This window comes from Pipistrellus hanaki, assembly GCF_964339955.1.
Source record: "Pipistrellus hanaki genome assembly, chromosome: 4".
Lineage (NCBI taxonomy): Eukaryota > Metazoa > Chordata > Mammalia > Chiroptera > Vespertilionidae > Pipistrellus > Pipistrellus hanaki.
In genome coordinates this window covers 11,489,125-11,510,492 of record NC_140506.1, presented here as the reverse complement: position 1 = coordinate 11,510,492, position 21,368 = coordinate 11,489,125, and the positions used below count along the sequence as shown (strand labels likewise).

Here is a 21,368-nt window from a genome sequence, read left to right as displayed (position 1 = left end):
AGAGTCAGCCTAAAACAGTGTAATTTCTCAGTGTTAAGTCATCAGACTCCAAAGATCTCTTAGAATTTTCTCTCTCTTTCTTTAGATTGTCTCTTTTCATCCCATAGTGATGCCTTCATGGAAACCCAGCTCTGCCTTCCTGATGGAGGCCCCTAACCTTAGGTGCATTACTTGCCTGCTTAAAATTGTTTCCTTATCTAAGTTTCTACAATAAAATGGATCTCACAATGTCAGACATATATAAGGAAAAACATAAAATTCTAGTACATTGGCCAGCTCAATAAAAGATAACTCCTATTACTTAATAATGCCTGCCATACTAACTTGGATGTACAAGGAAGAGGTCATTCGTTTTAGTTTCAGACACTCAGCGGGTCTTTTGAGTCTCCAAACATGCCAGTGTCTGTGTTGGGCATACAGAGATGAGTGAAGGATAACTCTTGCCCTCAAGAGACCTAGTTGGTAATGGATATAAGAACAGACGGTTTGAAATCCAGTGCTCGGTTGAGACAGGTTGGTTACTATGGGAACATGCTAGAGGGGTCTACTATAGTGGGGATCAGATGTGTGCTGCAAATGCCTCCTTAGTGCGGTGGCTCCAGGGCTAACTAGGCACTATGGAACTAGTGAGAAAAGGTAGCTGCAGTGAAGTCCAAGAGTAGAAGAGGGGTGTGATGAAGGGTGTGGTGGGAAGGTGTAGGGGTGGTCAGCAGATCAGGCTTTCTTGAGGCAGAAAAGAGTGATGAGCTTGAGGGTGGAGATAAGGAAGGAGATGAATGGTAAAGGGTTTGTAGTTTCACTCTTCCAGCAGAACATTGACCTGATCATATTATTAAAATCATATATAGAAACTTCGTTCTGGGGGCTGTGCAGAGAAGGAACTTTCAGTGAAAAAATAGGCAGGGAAACACCTAGAAAGGCATCGAAGAGTCTGTCCCTGCTCCCAGAACTAGTTATTAAAACTTTCACCCATTTATTTTGAAATGTGACAATTCAAAAATTATCACTCATAAATAGTACAGGAAGAAGAAGGCTAGATAAATGACATAAGTAGTTTTAACATTTTTCTCTTAACAAATAGGTTGTTTAATGTTATTGTTTATAAATTAAAAGTTAAATGTATTCCTTTTATTCACAATGAATAAAATTAGGTAAAAAAAAATTATAAACTCCAATATAAAGCATTTGCAAATGCCAGGCATTGTGCCAGATGCATAGCGAGCTGTATCTTATGTTGTCTCCAGTAACTTCATGTACAATTTTCAGCTCCACTGTACAGATTCAAAAACTGAGACTGATTAGTGATAAGTTTCTTTCCCAAAGTTATGTGTCTGGATCACAGAGATGTGATTGGAATCTAGATTACTTTGAGTCCATATTTTCTGTATCTTAAATATACATGATATGTGGGTAGAAAGTATATTTGTGTTATTGAAGAAAAACACCGAGAATGTAAAAATGCTATATACGTTTTTAACTTTTGTAAATGACTGGTGATTTTAAAGAAAGCAAAAGTTTGCCTACCATATGGCAACCTTGCTAATTTAAAATTAGGTTAACAGGCTTTCATCGCTCTATGGAATATAACTTAACAGTACCAATTCTTGTTCACTTCTGTAAGAAAAAGAGCATGATTCTTTCCTTTTCTTGCTTAGAGCAAAATTAATCCCATTAAAAATAGGAATCTGAGTTATAAATATGCATTAAAGTTAAGTCATACATCACAAGCATATTTTGAAGCAAACATGAAACGGATTAAATGTAGATTTGTACATTTAATGATTGCAAAGCTAATATGGAGAAGAATTTAGTCAAGGCATGTCCACCTTGTACCCCAACCAGATGGACTTAAAGCTCAGTATTTTGAGTGGATTGCACATTATAAATCCCAAATTTCACGTATTTCCAGATTTCAGACTTGCTAGTGCTGCCAGGTGCACCTGTTATAAGAAAGGAAAAGGGGAAAAATAAAAAGTCTAATCTTAGAATAAAGCTTTGTGATCTCTGGTGGCAGGTTCTCAAAGGAAACAAGAAGTCTGCCCAGATAATGAGCCGGTTTGTTTAACACAAGGCACTTGAGATATGGTCAGAATGCAACAGGATACACTTGGCTTCCACTCCTCCTTTACATTGCATTTCCTGAAGGTGAAATTTGCCTGCAGGGCACAAGTACTTGATCAGTTCTTGAGAATCTCCTGCTCACCCAGAAGTAAAAAATAAAATAAAATAAAGCCATAGTCTAGACCTGCTAATTAGAAAGTGATCAACCAGTGAAATCAGTCCACACTTTAATCTTCTTTCAAAGGTGGTTAAAAAAGCTGACTCTCCACCAGAATTTCCGAGTCTTTTGAACTAGCCCCATCCCCCAACCTCAGAAGCTCTATGGCATGGCACAGAGGCTGTGCCTCTTAGCCCAGGTCCCTTCCCCATGTGCTCTTATTCTGGGAGCCAAACCCAGCCATCCTGTAGATCAACAAGCTTGAGAGGTGCAGGTCTATTCCCATATATGGACCCTTTCCTGCTCCCCCCATCAAAGTGAACATTCCTTCAGCCTTTTGCCCCTTAGATTCTGGGACCCCATTTTATAGCAGAGAACCCTCTTCCGAGGGGTCCCATGGAAGACCCTTATCCCCAGGCTCTCCCTACCGAGAGCATGGATACTGCCATCTCTCTGACACACCTCCTCTGCACCTGCTGACCCCTGTCTAACAGCCTCCATCTGCTCAGAGACCCAGCACTCCCAGAAACGGTGACCAGGCATTCCTTCGTAGTCACTTTGCACAGCATCTCATGCCCGGTTATGTTGCTATCTGATTTCCGTCCAGTTGTGTCTGGGTCAGACTGCAGCAGCGAAAGGCTGTTTTAACATCTGGTTACAGTAAGCTGGTGGCCGCTTCTGAAACTCAATGTTTGAGCTGCTAGGTGGCCCCAAAGGCCTTCCTGATGTCTTTCTCTTTTGTTGATTCACAGGAATGAATACCTCCCCTTCCCTGCCTACCATATGGCAACCTTGCTAATTAAAATGAGGTTACCAGGCTTGCTTTTGTCCCAGGTTTCATTTTGGTAGGAAAATGGTATTTTTATGTAGATCTCAACCAAAGCTTTTGCAATATTATTGATACTTATATGATATTGATCGTGCTTAACTAGGAAATGTAAATTTAAAAAATGAAGCTGTATCTTGGGCAAGAGTACAAGATGGCATAGTCTAACCAATCATGTCCCCTCTGTCTCAGACATCTTCCCCATGTCTCAGACCCCTTGAAAAATAATGTACAGGATTGCAACCAAGAATGACATCACAAAAAAGACAAAGAGTACAGAGGCCCAAGGCCAGGGGGTGGGTGTCACCGACAAGCCTTTTTAGGAACTTTCTAGAAAGCAAAGTAGATAGGAGTGGTAAGCAATTAAAACCGTCCATGTTTCTCCCAAGAATCTGCTCTGTCAGCACAGCGGAGGTGGACTGGCAGGTCTTCAGTGAACTCTTGGACAGGCTCAAGGGTCAGAGTTGAGCTGAGGGGCTGGGAAAGAAGAGAGGCCTAAAGATGAAGGGATCCATTGAAAGCCAGGGCTCCAGGCATTTCTAAGTTGGCTGCCTCCTCCCACACATGTCACTTCTCTCCTACCAAGATATTGCCGTGTAGCCCATGCCTACTCCAAGGCGAAGAACAGGGATTGACTATTGAAGAAACTGAACAAACTGTCTGAGAAAGTAGACTTTGGTTATGGCTGCCCATGGCCTACTACAGTCTATTTCATACCATTCTGTGGGCAGTGAGCTGCCAGGTGGCTCAGGACTGCCCCTGACCTTCTCTTTCAGAAGGAAAGTGCCAGCCTGGATGTCCCACCGTCCTGTCCCTAGTTCTCCCTCAGGGATGCATAATGGGAAACATTTGCATTTAGAAATGGGAGCACTTCTTTTTAGGTTGTAGCACAAGAAGAAACTACCTCAGAGATTTTCTTTCTCAAATATAATACGTTTATAGTAGGGATTATTGAGGAATTTGAGAGGATTAGAAGCCTGAAAAAATAGAAAAAAAATGAACTGTGCCTCAGCAGAAATAGAGATAATTAACAGAATAAAAGAGATTAAGAGAAACTAGCAATAAGTTTAGGTTAAGTGCTAAGAAGGATTTAAGACAATCTTGTGTTTATTAAGTAAGAACTAGATGATATATAAAAGGATCAATAACAAGAAAATATTTTCTAGGCCACAAAAATATAACTACCTAAATTAAAGATTTTATAGAAGGACTGGAAAATAGTCAGGGACATCACTGGGAAGGGAGAACATAAAGGGGGGAAGACAGAAAATATCAGAATAATGCAGTAAGCCTCGCAGGACAAATCCAGATCCAACATTACTAGAGTCACAGAAAGAAAATGGAGAGAAACAAGTTATCAATGAAGTAATATGGGAAAATTCCTCAGAGCTGAGGCACCTGTGCCTTCATAGGAAATACCCTATGCTTGGAATAAAAAGTAATTCATAGTCTACATCACGAAATTTGAAAGCACCAACATAAGAATATCCTAGCACCCTTGGGGAGAAATAAAACAGACGCCACCTGACTTGCAGTAGTGATACTACATGATAAAGAACAACCCAGTGGTGCTCTCAGAATTCTGGGGTAAAATAACTTTCAACCCAAAATCTATATGTAGCCAAATTATCCATCATCATAAAGGGAGGACCAAATAATTTCAGATTCACAAGTATTCATAAAATCTATCTCCTGTGTATCCTTCCCTAGAAAGTTACAACACTTGATGTATTCCAGCTATATAAGGGCATGAAAGGAGAAGCATGGTATCCAGGAGACAATGAACATGACTCGAATGAAGTCCCAGGGCAGTGAAGAGAAGGCCCAGAGTGTGTGTGTATGTGGTGGGGGCCGGGGCGAGATACATAGGAATACAGATAACTTGGCAGTAGACTAGCAAGTAGGGAAAGGTGGGACTCCAAATGTTGTGGGGTCGAACCCTGGATTCAAAAATAAGACCACCGGAGGCTGATTAATTAATTTAAAAAAGCAGGCAAGGATTTATTGACTGGCCAGCACAGCCACAAGAACACCACACGCAGGTGGACTCCAAATGACTGCCCCGTTTCAGGGGTAGGCAATTCCTTTTAAAGGTTTAAACCACAAGAATTTTCCTTTTGTTCCTAATTATCCTAGGAGTTCACAGAACACAGGATTGTCACTGCAAATGACCCCACCCTCCACTGATAGAGAAAATCAGACATTGACTTGTTAAAAATGCAGACCCTCAGCCCTTCCCCCAACCCACTGAGTCAGAACCTGGATTTTAATCAGGGTAATCAGATGCAAATGGCATTTTGAGAAGCACAGGAATTCATGGCTGGCATATTCAGAGCTTCTCTTTACCTCCCCTGCCATAGGAAACCACAGATGAGTATTGGGCACAAGCGCCTAACCACCCCAGTTTACCCAGTGTGTTTCACTAGTGCCAGTGCCATCTTAGACTAGTGTTTTTCAACCTTTTTTGGGCAAAGGCACACTTGTTTCATGAAAAAAATCACGAGGCACACCACCATTGGAAAATGTTAAAAAATTTAACTCTGTGCCTACATTGACTATATATAAAGTAATTCTCTTGAATAGGAATCAAATAAACACAAAGAAAGTATTTTATAATTACTTTATTATGAAATATTAAGTAAACAAAATAGTGAAAAATTATAAAATTCTTGTCTTGTCTGCACCTACGGCACACCAGGCAACATCTAGTGTGCCGCGGAACAGCGGTTGAAAAACGCTGTCTTAGACAAGCAGGTTCCGCAGGCCCTTCTTTAACACAGAGCCATCCCTGAAGGCTGACACAGCACACCCTTCACAGCAGCATAGGTGCAGGGCCCCATGACCTTTGACTGAAAACAAAATGGAAATGGCCCATCCTAAGAATGCAGATAGCAGACTCCACAGAGCTCATTAGACCCCATTACCCCTGTCTGGTCACTTTCCACATGCCTGTCTGCCACAAAAGGAGCTGAACAAAAGAAGCCTGTTTTTCTAACAGCCTGGGGAGAAATGCTTGTGGTTAGAAAATAAAAGAACCAGGGGTGCCTGCTTTTATAAAGAATAAGGTCACGTGGGCACCCTTACTGCTGCATCCAGACCAGTGACTGGCCTTTAAATTTTTCTTACTGCAAAGTATGTGACTCTCAACAGAGTACATTGTTCATTTGGAAATAGGTGTGGCGAAGCTTCATCATTACCATAAGTTATGCTGGAAACATCATCGAGAAAGTTACGGGGAACAATTCCTTCTGTTTTCGTCATTTGTCAGAGACTGGGTGAGCATGCAAGTTACTTGTGATAGTGTTAATGGGAAAAAAAAACACATTGAAACCCATGAAGAATTTTTGTGAGTTTATTTGAGCCAAACTGTCTTGACATATGCTGGGAGGGAAGCACAACCTCAAGGGATTGAGCTAATGCTCTGGAGAATGCAGGGTTACATCTATATTTATCATTGCAATCAAAGGAAGGGACTATGTGAGTTACATGAAATTCATTGGTGATAGATTAGGGAGGTGGGACAGAGCAAAGGGGGGGGACCTCTGGGATAGGGTAAAAGGTGAAATGATGGACAAGTGCTTCTTTTACAGAGATGGATATTTAAAGCAATTAACAGTTGACAATTAACTTGATAACAATAACAATGAGGGAATGTCTCTGGAGGCCATTTGTTGTGCCCTGAGGGGTTCAGGGTAAAAAGGAAGTTACAAGTTACCCAGACATCTCACAGATATGTTATCTTAGAGGCAAAAAGGCAAAGGGGCTCAGTAAAGATCTAAGTTGATCTTTGTCAGGTGAAATATCCTAGGACATGACTACCCACTATAACCTGTTTGTAGTTAGATATTTAATTTTCAAACCATCTTTTGTGGTTATTTTAGGTCTCTGAGTTTGCAAGACTGCCACAGAGGCCTACCCTGAGCTTGTCAGGTTAGCAAGTGGCTCTTTTCCTTCACAGCAGCAAAGCTGTATTTCCTTAGTATAATATATGAGAATCTGGGATTTATAAAATAGATGAAACAGGAGGGCAGGTTTTGCCTTCTAAAACAAACTTGTAGATTATTTTATATCATCAGATGGCCTGTCACATGAAATTATTAGGCTTCACTGCAGATTTACCATTGAATCCATGTGAATAAATCATCTCCCTTCTAAACATCAGTCTGAAATATAGCTCATAGCCTGTATGGAAAATGGGCCCATGTATTTTAACACTTATTACAACATGAGATAAGATCTCAAACTGATTTAATGAATTAATGGTCACTTGCAAATGCAATTTAGTTCATGGACTTGAGTCAGGATACATAGGAAATAATTTAACCTGTTAACTGAGCGGGACCTATAAATACGTCAAACATAAACAATATCGGGAATGGGTAGGACATATGAATACGTCCTTGAAATAAATGTTGCGCCCTGAAAGGGACGCTATATATTTTTTGTAATCTTTATCATTGTTTGTAAAATTTATAATTTTTTTAATTCGATGTTTCCATTTTTTTGTTGGTATTCTTTTCTATTTGTTTATAATTTTGTATTTTCCTTTGTGCTTTATATATAAATAAATGAAAAAATATATATTTCATTTATACTAATTAAGTATAAATAAATAAAAAATAATATGAAATTACATCCTCCGGGCGTGACGTACTGACACGCCCTAGTGAAAAAGTACGTGCCCATTACAGGTTGCGTAATTAAAAAGGGAACTCCCCGGTTAACAGGTTAAGACTAAAATTAAGTTCTGAAGTAACAGGTGTAGGATGTGGATTTTGGAATTTTGATTTGAGTCAAGAGCAAAAATATCAAGAAAAAACAAGTTTTTATTGTGGAGAGGTATTCCTCAGATCCAAGATGTGATAGTTACCTCTCTCAGCAATTAGCACACATGTATGATATAATAACATTATAACCAAAATTGTTATATTTTGTTTTTCTGAAAGTGCTTATCCATTCATGTCATATTTCCCCCTCAATTTTAATGAAATCATATATAAAACTACATATTTTAAGAGGCACAAAATAACTATTCAAAGCCATACACATCACAGAGGGAAGGCAACCTACTGCACAGGTCATGCTTCCTGGACACGTTGCTTAGTGATGGGCAGGGACCATACCCCTGAATTCAGCAAGGTTTTAGCAAGGGGAAGAGTTACAGCAGGGGTTTGTGGGGGGGAAATCTGCTTCTCCTCTAGGCTCTGCACTTTTCTATAAAAGTTCTATTTTGCCCTTCAAACATGTAATTGTGTTAATAAATATCAGTGTGCAATTTTTTTAAAGAAATGAATTCCTAGGATTTACTTTGTGTTTACCTCCACAGCACAGGAAATGTACAGCTCTTCTTCTGCAGACAGCTCTTTATCTCAGAAATGAGAGCGCTTATCGCTGGCGCCTGTTCGCAGAGGCCTCAGTCAGCCTGCTCTGCTGGCTCACCCTGACCACCCTGGCATCTGGCCCTTCTTTCCTCCTTCCATTTCTTTGCAAATGAGCATTTAAAACTGGCTCCCAAATTTGACATGAAGAGATCAGTGGCATTTTTTTTCCCCCTTTAAGAACCTTATATTGATATTTCTAAATGAAAGCATGTACAAATTTATTTCTTTGCATGCAAAGCAAGTTAATTTGCATTAAATTAGGGGGTCATCAATTATATAGTATAGAGATTAAAAATGTGAATGGGCCATAATGAAAAATGGAACAAATTTGTTTCATTCTATTAAGTAATTTGGCCTAACATAGTAATAAATGATATTATTTAAAGAAATCAAGAAGTCATAAATTGAGGGTTGTAACACACTATTTATTTATTTTAACTATGCCTGTCTCCTATCTCTCTATATAATTATGAGTGTGGGGATACCCATTAAACACACAGTGCCACTCCCACACTCAGGTGGACTGAGTTCATTTCTTTTGGAGGTTGTGTTCAGGAGTCACTATTTCAGAGTCCCCCAGAATATTCTTTGTGTAATAAACAAAGATTTGAGAATGAATCATATTCTCAGGAAAGAAAAGTCTAGTGTGTGTGTGTGTGTGTGTGTGTGTGTGTGTGTGTGTGTATTTGAGCTGAATCTTTAGTAATGAAATTCTCATGAGTTTATGTGTGATCTTCTGTTGAATATTTCACATCCTTTTGATAAAAATGTAGTTACTGTGTTGTGACATTTTGAGTTAAGAAAATTTCTGTTCAGTTCTTACTGTCAACTCAGTATGAACTTATTTCTTTTACAACATGGTGTGGATTAAGTAGGTCCTAATCACTTCTGTAAATATTATGAAATGAATCTCTACAGAGCGCCTTTGCTCTGGCTACTAGTTCTCTTTGGCTGAAAAGTAGGCATCCTGCTGCTGTGACTCCTCCTTTGGTCCTCTGAAGTTTCCTGCTGAAATGCCAGATGCTCAGAAAGAACCTCTTGACCCCACTATCGAAGCAATATACCCCCAGCACTTCGTCTCCTCTCCCCTATCCTACTTAATTTTACTTCAGCCTCTATGTCTATACTTACATAAAGGTGATCTCTTACTTATTCCCAAGGCCAGAGACCTGGTCTGTCTTAAGCACCTTGGTGTCCGCAACTCCTAGAAGTTGCCTGGACACTCAGTAAATATGTGTTGAATGAATGAAAATATAGGTCAGTATAGATTAACTGGTACATATAAATAATACAAGCATATAGACTTTCATTTGCAAATCAATCTAAAAAATGATAAATGTTGCCTGTTGCTTGTCAGATGCAAACAGAGCCTGTTGGATTCTCTGAGCCAGTGGAAATGTGGTGTTGAGGATGAGACAAGCAAGGCAGTGAGAGATACTGCAGTCTTTTCAGCTTCTTAATTATTTTCCATGTCAACAGCTCCCTACAAGTCTGTTGCTGGCTTTCTACTAGATTAGCAAATGTTTGTTTGTCCTTAATGTGCAGGTTTAATTTATGCCGTACCCCTTTCTAAAAGGATTCTACCTTTTCTTGGTCATTTTAATATATCTTTCCCTTTTGGACCTAATTCATTCCTGCAATTATCCATTACCAAGCAACCCTGATATTGTTCCTTTAAGATCATAAAAATATAATTTACATTTTGTAATATTCTACAAAATTATCAATTTTTGTCACATATTTCCAAGTTAAATCTGTTTCATTTTTGATATTTTGAAGGTTTTTGTTAAGAAGTTTTTCTCCCAATCAAAAGATATATTTTCATGAGATAATATAATTTGACTCTGAGGTTGAGTGACATGGGAATACTCATCGTAGGCTTTAGTATCCATTTTCCGACATGATCACTCTCATCTTGATCCTCCCACTATTTCATGCCATACAAATGCATGCATTACTGTCTGTATTTCTACACTGGAGGAAACTTGGGCTCGGAGAGACTCAGTGACTCCCCTTGATTCACCCAACTGATTAGACACAGATCTGGAGCCCAAATTATGTCTTCTTGTTTCAGGTTATTTGGGCAAAATTTACTCAAGAAATAGCAGTAGAATTACTACTTTTGATGCAATTTATTTTTACTTCAAACTGTTGAACATGATACATCCACACTCATAATGCCACCTTTCATTTGCAGAACTTGATGGTGAGCCATGGTCTCTAGCTTCTACATAGGGCTTGCTCATGTAAATGGTGGTGCTAGTGTGAAGATGCCTACACAGAAGCAGGGGATATCAGAGGTCTAGTGTCCTCTCCAGTGGTCCAGTCTTCCCACCCCTCCGAGCCCCTGGAGCTTAAACCTCCCTCATTGCCACAGGACTGAACCCTCCTTCCCTCTCCCCTCGCACCACCAGTGCCACAGCAGAATGGCCAGGAGTGAGCAGGCGATGGAAGTTTTATGACCAAAGGTAGCTCTTGTACAATAGCTGTCCCAGGCCTGGTCCTACATCAGTTTGCAGGTTCTCCCCTGTCCTCCAGGGCTCCTGGACATGCAAGAGGTGTGGCCCTCACAGAGCACCCTCCAGAGTCACAACCTTTCTTAGCCTGCAAACCGACCATTCATGATCCAGATGTGGGCCCTCAAACCCATTAATTTCAGATTCACATTACAGATGAAAATTACCAGTGCCTTAGCTCTCTAGATCCAAATGTTGTCTTGTGAAGAGAAATAGGAAAAGTAAAATGATATGACAGCATTGAAAGGTGGACATTGCTGAAACCAGTTTGGCTCAGTGGATAGAGCGTCTACCTGCGGACTGGAAGGTCCCAGGTTCAATTCTGGTCAAGGGCATGTACCATGGTTGCGGGCACATCTCCAGTGGAGGGTGTGCAAGAGGTAGCTAATCAATGATTCTCTCATCGATGTTTCTAACCCTCTATCGCTCTCTCTTCCTCTCTGTGAAAAATCAATTAAAAAAAAAAAGGCAAGGTGGACATTGGATGAGGTAAGCCTTGTTGAGAAAATTTGTCATAAAGTGCTCTGTAGACACAGGTATTATATCTGCATGACCTCTGCCTGCAATGGTGGGGAACCCTTTGCTGCAGTGGGTCTGGCCTGTAGGGTCTGCTTTCCTTTTCTCTCTGGCCACCATGTTTCACTGCACCTTGTCATGCTGTAGTTCTGAACCCTCATCTCAGTCAAGGTGAGGCTCTCAGAATTGTTCTTCATTGCCCTGGACATCTGTGACATTTTGGATAAAGTCAGTTTCTCCAGCATTTTTCCTTGCTATGATAACATCTTTTCAGTTCCTGTCAAAGACACAAATGCTTACTGATGGTATTCTGAGCCCAGAATGCTGAGGACTTATTGTCAAACAGACCATAATGGTGAAAGAAACTACTGCTAAAGAAAAGTACATTTTCTTTGGATCAGCAAATATCTTCACCACCTCGTGAACTTTTGCAGCACATTCCCAGAAGAGGTTGTGTGAGATTTTTTTTTCCTCTTGGAATTACCCGGAATAAAATAGGTTTTGTTCATATAGGCCTTACTTGAGGCTGAATGGTAGAAAACATGAATTCCTGAACTTGCACCTTTCACCTTTTACTCCCTGTCTCCCTTCTTTCTCCTAAGTCTCTCTGTTGCTCTTGCCAATAACTGTGCCCACCCGTGAGCAATTGAAAGGATCACAATGGATAGAAAGGAGTATAAACAAGGCTCCTTTTAGAAAGCCCTATCTCATTCAGTGCTGTGCATAATGCTTATGTATGCAAATGCATTTGCACAAATGTTTTCACAGGGAAACACTGTAAACTTATAGTTTTATCAAGAACATGCTAATAAAAAATATATTGTTCAAATATTTAATAATTCTATTATATTTTTTCTAACTGTCAGCATATAGTTATAGTGATATCCACAAAGATAGACTTTATTGTAAGATCCGTGTCCCTTGGCCATTGATTTCTGATTCATTGTATGCTATTAAAAATGTCCTAATGCCCAATAAATGCTTTTACTAAGAGGATTTTCACATACGCCCTCATATCATATGGCCACTTAAAGGGTCAACAGGTGCTTTCATTGCACACCCTTAGATGTTTTCAGGGGCTTAGAATAAAGAACAGTGATAAAATTACATTTCTAACTACTAGCGATGGATCACACACTTATTTATAAAACATTTAAGTATAGTAACCCTTGAACAACACAGATTTGAAATGTATGTGTCCACTTATATGCAACTTTTTTCATCTTGTAAACAGACAACATAAACTTATGGTATTGATAAAGGCAATAGTAAATGTATTTTCTGATTTTCTTCATATTTCTTCTCTGGCTTATTTTAAGAATATAATATATGATACAGGAAAACATGCAAAATATGTGTCAATCAACTATGTTATTCGTAAGGCTTCTGGTCAGCATTAGGTTAGAAGTAGTTAAATTTTGGGAAGTTAGAAGTTACACAGGAATTTTTGACTGTGTGAGGGTTAGTGCCTCTGACCCACGGGTTGTTCAATGGTCAATTGCAAAGACTGTTTTCTTGCTTTTAGACTTGAAAGTTTTTGGCACTATTTCTAAAACTTCCAAGTAGTAGCAAGAGTTGACAGCAGGAACACATGGATTATCATACTTAAAATATATTTTTGGAAAATGTCAAAATGAGATAATATTCAGTGTGATGTTGGCATGTGATCAGTGAGATGCAATGAACATAATTATGCAAAGCAGTTATTTTGGACCTATCATTCATCTGCATGCGATCTGAATTAGGATTAAAATAATTACTAGAAAAGGGAAAGGTAAGGAACTTGCCTTTCCTCAAAACAGTTAGTGATTTTAATTATTACTAAATTCATAGAAGTCTTAGCACTGCACCAATCATCCAGAAATCCTGTTTCCTGTTTGTTTATTTGATTGTTATTTTGACAGCACCCCGTGTAAAATATATATTAGGAAAACATTTATTGCCAATTTAAAAACATTTGAGTGGCTTTTTTCTCAAGTATACTAGATAAGAATATTGAAATCATTTTGGTTAAGGGATCCTCAGGAAGCAGGTTTTAAGGTGGGCCCCAGTGAAGGGTTTGGACCAGAGGAACAGAGGTAAAGCTGCCCACAAACACCTCCAAAATCAAGGAATTGCAACACCCTGTTGCTGTAGGTTTGAGTGGGGAGCTCAGAGCTGGGGCTATTCAAAGGCAGTTGACAGTTAAACCTCAGGGTGCCCTGTGGGCATTAGCTTTGGAGACTTAGCAAAGGGTCTTTCCTAACATCAGCTGCAGCCTCATTTGGCACCTGTGTGCTTTCTGCTCACCTCATTAGAGAAGCCATTTATCCTGGAAGCCCCATGCCCTTCATTGTCCTTCCATGTCCTTTACTTCATCTGCCTCGATGGAGATGATCCTCCTGACACTGTCGCTGTGATTCTGACCGGACCTTGACCAAAATACTGGCTCTCAATCAGCGTCCTCATTACCTTGTGTCAACTCAACTGCTTAGCCCTCATAAAACTTTACTTCCCCATGTGCAGAGGTTCACAGCATGGCTCCCGAGCCGCACCTCTCCCCATACAACGCAAGGAAATGAAACATACAGTGACATATAACTATTATAAGGCGAGTGATGTGTATGTAGCCTCGATTTATAAATTAAACCAGCTATTTGTATCTTCTTCAGAGCAGGGTGCACTAAGCTTCAATTTAGAGGGTAAGGATGAAGTAATATATAACTTAAAAATGTTCTTTAAAAAATCTGTCTCTCAGAGTCTTAGGTTGTTGTAAGTCTGAACGTTTTGGTTCATTCGTTGTCCAGGGAAAAACTGATGGGAACAAATTCAGGCTCACTTTTCAGAAACAACATAAAGATGGCTTGCCATCGTGGCTTATTCAGTGGATCATGAGTTTAATAACTTGTTGCAAAATTTAAGGTGCAAGGGCTATGGGATGATCAGAGGGTTTTAGGTTTGACTGTCTGCCTGATCCCGTTAGTAAGGAAGACAAGCAACATTCGGTAGACTGAGAAAATGGATGTTTCAGTGGCCTTGTTCCGTGTGGATTTATCTCAGATTCGTTATCCTCAGAGGACGATGAGGTTGGGGAGCAAAGCTAGGCAGCTGGGTGATGCCGATAAGCTGATTAACTTGACGTATTTCTGCCATTTCATGTCATTCATTTGATATTCTGCAGATTTCAACATTTTTGTTAAAAAATATCAAATATGCCTTTGATAAAACAAGTTCTGCTTGAATACTGGTCGGGTCTTCATGCCTGCTGTTATTTTATTCCAGCCGGGTCCCGGGCCTCGTACAGCAGCCAGCACGGCCACCTGGGCCCGGAGCTGCGGGCCCTGCAGTCCCCGGAGCACCACATAGACCCCATCTATGAGGACCGCGTCTATCAGAAGCCCCCTATGAGGAGTCTCAGCCAGAGCCAGGGGGACCCTCTGCCGCCAGCACACTCCGGCACCTACCGCACGAGCACAGGTGTGTATTCAGGACCCACCCCGAGCCCTGTCCAGGGTGGGCGGGCATGCTTGGGAGCCCCACAACCCTCCTCATGAAAGGAGGGAGTGTGTGTGTGTGTGTGTGTGTGTGTGTGTGTGTGTGTGTCCTCTCTCCCTACAAGCATTGTGACCTGCTTCTGTGATGGTGATGATGGAAACCAAACCTCCCTAAGTATGTTGTGAATGAAAGACATACCATGGAGGGTGTAAGCTTATTTTGTCAAACAGGCAAACTGAAGGAATTAGGAGTAATTCCTTATTCATCCTTACCAATATATTTAATGAGTATAAGTCCTCCAGAAAGCATGGTTATTATATGAGATGTCAAAGGCATATACCTAATTCTGGTAAGTATTTTTTAAATGATGTAGTCTACCTACTTGGCAAGCTTGGGGGAAAAACATATTGACTACAAAATGCAGCATACTTTGTAAGGCAAACTGAGAATTTATTTTGTACTCACTATTAGGTTGAATTATATGAAATTATTATTTAAAGATTGGATATTGGCCATTGCATGCAGTTCCATCAACTGTATAACTTTCCCGGATTAAATCTATATTTTGAATTGAATACCAGCAGAGGCCACATGAAGAAAGACACGTGTTTTCCCAGAATGTGCAGCCATTGGCAAAATAAAATGGTCAAATGTCATGACTCTGTGTGCCAGAGAACACTTAACTACAAAATGGATATAATTAAGATGTTGAGAGTCGCAATTATTATAAAGCTGAGCATTGCTAAGTAATCTCAGAAAATTTTCTGTAGACGATTTGCAGAGAGCAGTGCTCTCTCCTTCCTTCCTAACTCTTCACATTGGCCTGGACAGGGGCTGAGGCTGGGACAGCGAAGCTCTGGTCTCCACCTGGGCTCACAGGGCTCTGCCTCTTGAGATGGTCGTTCCTCTAGTCACCACCACGTAGAGAGCAGCAATTTTGTTAAACTGCATTATGATACTAAATTGCACGTTTTGAAATCCAGTCAAGCTAAGTTGCTTTCATAGTTGATTATTGGTATTTACATTTCCGTTTTCTACAGCACCATGGGCAACAGGGGACGAATTACTCTTGATTTTATGTTTGACGTTGTAAGTGCCATCCAGTGTTAATAATACCTATCTTGTGTAGATGAAAAAAATACCCATTTATTCTTCTGTCAGAATCTCTCTCACCATCAGCCTGCTAAACCCACCCCTGTCTGAGGTTGGGCTGGTTTAACGTTTAGTTTGTTGCATGTTATTAAGGTAATTTTATATAAGATGGAGATAACCTCAGAGATATTCAGTATCTAATTTTTAAAAAATATATTTTATTGATTTTTTACAGAGAGGAAGAGAGAGGGATAGAGAGTTAGAAACATTGATGAGAGAGAAACCTCGATCAGCTGCCTCCTGCACTCCCCCTACTGGGGATGTCCCCGCAACCAAGGTACATGCCCTTGACCGGAATGGAAGCTGAGACCTTTCAGTCCTCAGGCCGACGCTCTATCCACTGAGCCAAACCGGTTTCAGCTTCAGTATCTAATCTGAATAAACACAGACAACCAAAGGGATTATGTTCCTTCTCAGTTCTGTATTCATATGCTCTTAGAACGATCTCATTAATAAACTTCTGGGGAGTTAATGAAAAATTAGCTATAATAAGAAATCAATACTTCATGCATGCTTGCCAGATTAAAGACAAAGAAAGATGCTTGCACTTTAAATAAATAAACGGGACTGTAGAGTTTCTCCTAAGGCAGAGGTCCTGGGCCAGACACAGCTGGCCACCTGTTTCAGGAGCCCTCATGAGCTCAGCCCCATATACTTCAGGGAGTGCACGTTTTTAAATGGCTTACAAACCATTCTAAAGATAGAATCTGTTTTGTGGGTTTTTCATCCATGTCCACCCTTGGTCATTCAGGGCAACGGCTGTGCTCCCTACCACCTCAGGTCCCCACATCACTCTTGGCTGAGTGTCCCTGGACCTCCTTTGCCCCAAATGCCACAAAGGCTTTCTTGAATAGCAGACAGTTCTGGAGCTGAGAGATACTCAAGATGACTATACAGCAAAAAATCAGAAAACAATTATAGATGTTGAAGGTGAGATGTTAAAGCTCCCTAAACTTCCCACCAAAGGGGTTTTCTCAGCATTGCCCCTTGCGCTCAACCTCCCAGCATCTTTTCTCATCTGTCCTCTTGGTCTTCCTCCTCCATCTATCCTGTTTGATTGCCACACTAAGCCACTCACCCCTGTGACTTTATTATAAAGGCTAATGCAAATCTCAGACATCAACTCAGATGAGAAGCACAGACTACCTTTGGGTATTCAAAAAAACTTATCTAGGCTTTCCTAAAATAAATTTCCTAAAATAAATTTCCTAATGATAGAGATTTACCTAGGAGTATTTATATTCATTTAAATACATGTTAAAGGATCAGGGTAAGTAAATCCTATTTCTCTCCTCTCTTTTGCTCCAGGCTTGTGGATGGTAAATCATACAAATAAGTTCACTGTTCACATGGAAAATTAATAAGATTTTATTTAACTAAGCAGGCACAGCTATGCCAGAGAACATGGTCTAAAGAGGGTTTTCCTTCTCCACCCACCCCCAGACCTCACTGAGATAGATCAGGCTCAGACACCCCAGCCACTGCAAGACAAGAACCACAGACCTCTTGCCCACCTGGGCCAGCAGAGGGTGTGGGCTCTCACGTGGCCCGCCAGCCTCCTTGGGCCCTAATGTTCTCTTACTATGGAGGCAGAGAGAAAGTTAAGACAGAAGTCAGCCTCACAGCCCCAGAGAAGGTAAAATCCTCTTATTCAGATAAAAATTACTGAATCTGCAGTGGTTCATGGTCAAGAGGGCTCCCCCGAGGGTGCCATCTCACCAGTAAATGAGGGGAGAGAGACAGAAGCAGAGGCAGGCTGCCATTCATGCCTTCTCCCAGGGCAGGGAGGCAGAATAGTGTGTACAGCAGCAGGAAAAACAGGCCTGTGAGGAAGACTATGGTGTGAACAAGCCCACCTACTTTTCCAGGACAACCGATCTAACATCCTGCACCAAGAAAATTTAAAGAGGCACACTCTTAACTAGGGTGTCTGTGAAAATAAAACATACCTTTCATCTGGGAAAAAGGCTTCTCAAAACCAGAGTTTGTTCAATAGACACAGCCAGTCAAGGAATATGTGAGCCTCATGAATTTGCTTATGCTGAAGTCTATTAAGCAGAAACTAAATAATACAAATTTGTATTTCAAACTCAAGACATATCGATGACTGTCAACTTGGGAGTCATTTGATTAACACAAACTCTTGCCTCTGACAATCCCGCGAACTCATCTCTCTAGACTAGTGAGAATGGCCAACGTCTGCATCAGTGATGGACACGTGAATTTCCCGGTAGATAAATGTGATTCTAAGAGAGTGGAGAAATCGAGCTTTCGGTAATGGAAGTGTCAGCTTATAATAAAGAATGAATTATCACAGACACATTGCAAGGGGAAAACATGCCGAATATTCTTATGAGGATGACAAGTATTGCAACATAAAAAAGAAAAAAGAATATGGTGAAAGCCTGACCAGTGTGGCTCAATGGTGGAGCACCGACCCATGAACCCGGAGGTCAGGGGTCGATTCCCAGTCAGGGCACATGACCAGGTTGTGGGCTGGACCCCCAGTATGGGGCATGCAGGAAGCAGCCGATCGGTGATTCTTTCTCATCATTGAAGTTTTTATTTCTCTCTCCTCCCTTCCTCTCTGAAATCAATAAAATGATTTTTAAAATAAAAGAATGTGGTAAAAATATTTGCACATGTTGGCAAAATATTTTTAAAAATCTTAATTCTATGCAATACCAGCCAGTGCTTAGTAAAGTTATAGAAGGATTACATAGAACCTTCATATTCATAAAATTTTATGTTTATTCTCCAATGATACATAAATAACATTCTCAGTTAAAATTACCACTTGAGTCCAGAAAAATATGGGTTATTTGCAGTTTATTGTTTGTGAATGCTGTTACTTCAAACAGTAAAATTGTTTACTTCCCATTAGAGCAAGTCAAATAATTTATTAGTTTAAAATCTTACCATTTTTTGATCTAAGAAGACAGGGGTACATTATCACCCAAATGGAAATGTTTAATAAGCTCAATGGTAAATAGTGTCTTAAAGCTAGGAAGAGCTTCCAGATGCTTACCTATATCAACTCATTTTATATATAAAATGATATAAGTAAAAAATCTAATTACAGCTGAAAGAAGACAGTGTTTGCAACTAGAACATTTCGTGGAAAAATTCAGAAACATCAACTCCAGTAATAATGATTCCACACTACTAAAAATTCTGCATTAAATGCCACTTTCCACAAATGTAACAATATCTAACATTAAAAGATCATCTTAAATTTATCTTGCATATTTTCCATTGCATTTGGCATGGATCAGCCTGTGCAGAGTGCAGAAAATTGAAAGACCTTTAGGATTAATTCTAAATGATAACTTATTGGAAATGTCATTGCTTGGATGCTAAAGGTTCCTCCTCCCTAAAGTAACAGAAGTAAACTCTCTTGAAGTAGGACTATATCCCCCAAAACCAGAAACACCAATCAGAAAGGACATATGCACCCCTATGTTCATAGCAGCACAATTCACTATAGCTAAGATTTGGAAACAGCCTAAGTGCCCATCAGCAGATGAGTAGATTAAAAAGCTGTGGTATATCTACACAATGGAATATATGCCACTATTAAAAAGAAGGAACTTTTACCATTTGCAACAGCATGGATGGAATTGGAGAGCATTATGCTAAGTGAAATAAGACAGTCGGAGAAAGATAAATATCACATGATCTCACTCATATGTGGGATATAATGATCAATATAATTTGATGAACAAGAATAGATCCAGAGACAGGGGATGTGGGGGTTAGAGAGCAACCAAAGGACTTGTATGTATGCATATTAGCATAACAAATGGACACAGACACTGGGGCGGTGGGGACTTGCCCTGAGTGGGAATGGTGGGAGGGGAGGGGGAGGGCAAGGTCAGTTGGGAAAAAAGGGGACATATGTAAAACTTTAGACAATAAAAAAGGGTATGTAGGCCTTGTTCTTGGACCCACTGTCACCTAAGCCATCTATTTTCTGAACATGCAGAGGGGATTCATTAAGTAGCTTTCTGCATGCTATGTATGTAACATATGTAAATGTGTTTTTTTATGTTTTCATATTTCTGTATATAGAGACCCACCCATTTTATTCTGTTCTCTCCCCCCCCCCCCCGTTGTCAGTAAATAATACACGTAACCATCTATCATCATCAAAGTACCAGGAGAATGTTTGATTTTATTAAAAAGAATCTCTCCTCACCTCCTTCAGATATAATGTGTAAAACATCTCTCTTTTTACACACTAGACCTTTCTTTGTGTAGCTCCATGGAGAGCAGATAATTTCATGAACAACATAGATGTTGGGTGAAGTACCAAGTAACCTGCTGAAGAGGCGAATTCTAAAATCTCCTCAGAGAGACCAGTAGGATGGTTCATTGAGTTCCAAGAGCTCATTGAGGGAGAAGGGCTGTTGGCAGGGCAGGGGAGAGGAGGAGTGCTTACAGACCTGATGAAGCACCTTCTACTTCAAGTGTTTGCCACAAGAAGGTTCAATTGAACAGAGTTATCCTACCAGGCGGGTGATTTGGTCACCTGAGCTCTAAAATTTAAGTAAGGGAAATGTGTAACATGACAGGAATTAAGGGAAATACTATATTCAAAGCAAGTCTTCTAATAGTGTGACCGACATGCTTTTATCATGTGAATAGAAAGCTGTGGTTTGCATAAGCCATACCAGGTCTGCATGAAAGAAAGGGAGAACTGATTCTTTATGTGTTGAAGTCGTTTTTTTTAATGTCATGCTTAAAAGCATGAAGCTGTACATGGTGGCATTACTGATGGCTAGTTAGAGAACTGTTAGGTTCTCACATGTTGTTGTTTTATTCCTATATGGTTCTATAACCTCTTGTTAAGATAGTGTATTTTCTCCACATTTTGTATTGGCATTTTACATTATTTTACTGCATTGATAAGTTTCTAATTTATTTCAATTTGGAGTTACGAACTTGAATTCTGATTTTATATTTTTAAATTCTCACGATATGGTGACATAACAAATATAAAACAGATTTTTCTGGTTGTAAACTTCATGTTTATTAGTCTAATCTGATCATTATGAAACTTAATCCATCAGAGCAACCCTCGTTTCAAAAGATAGCTCTTCTGGGAATGTACATACCGTTTGTTTAGAAAGTTGTTCTTAAATATTTTTGTAGTTTTCACTGTTTCCTGTGAAAAATCTTATAATTTTGGTCATTATAAAATTAAGTATTAGAAGCTCATTGGAAATAAGCGCTGATCTCTTAGTTAAAAATCAGTTTTCAGTATTAGAATATGTTCCTCCAGT

General features: G+C 39.9%; 1 protein-coding gene across 6 annotated transcripts in view; it reads left to right on the top strand.

Annotated features, from left to right (window-relative positions):
- CTNND2 (catenin delta 2) overlaps positions 1-21,368 on the top strand; it is a 715,685-nt gene that overhangs the window by 426,019 nt on the left and 268,298 nt on the right. For all 6 annotated transcript variants that reach the window (XM_084880857.1, XM_084880856.1, XM_084880854.1 and 3 more), the window contains one exon: positions 14,719-14,913. In XM_084880857.1, coding sequence (XP_084736983.1) covers positions 14,719-14,913 — 195 coding nt within the window. The remainder of the gene's footprint in view (positions 1-14,718; positions 14,914-21,368) is intronic.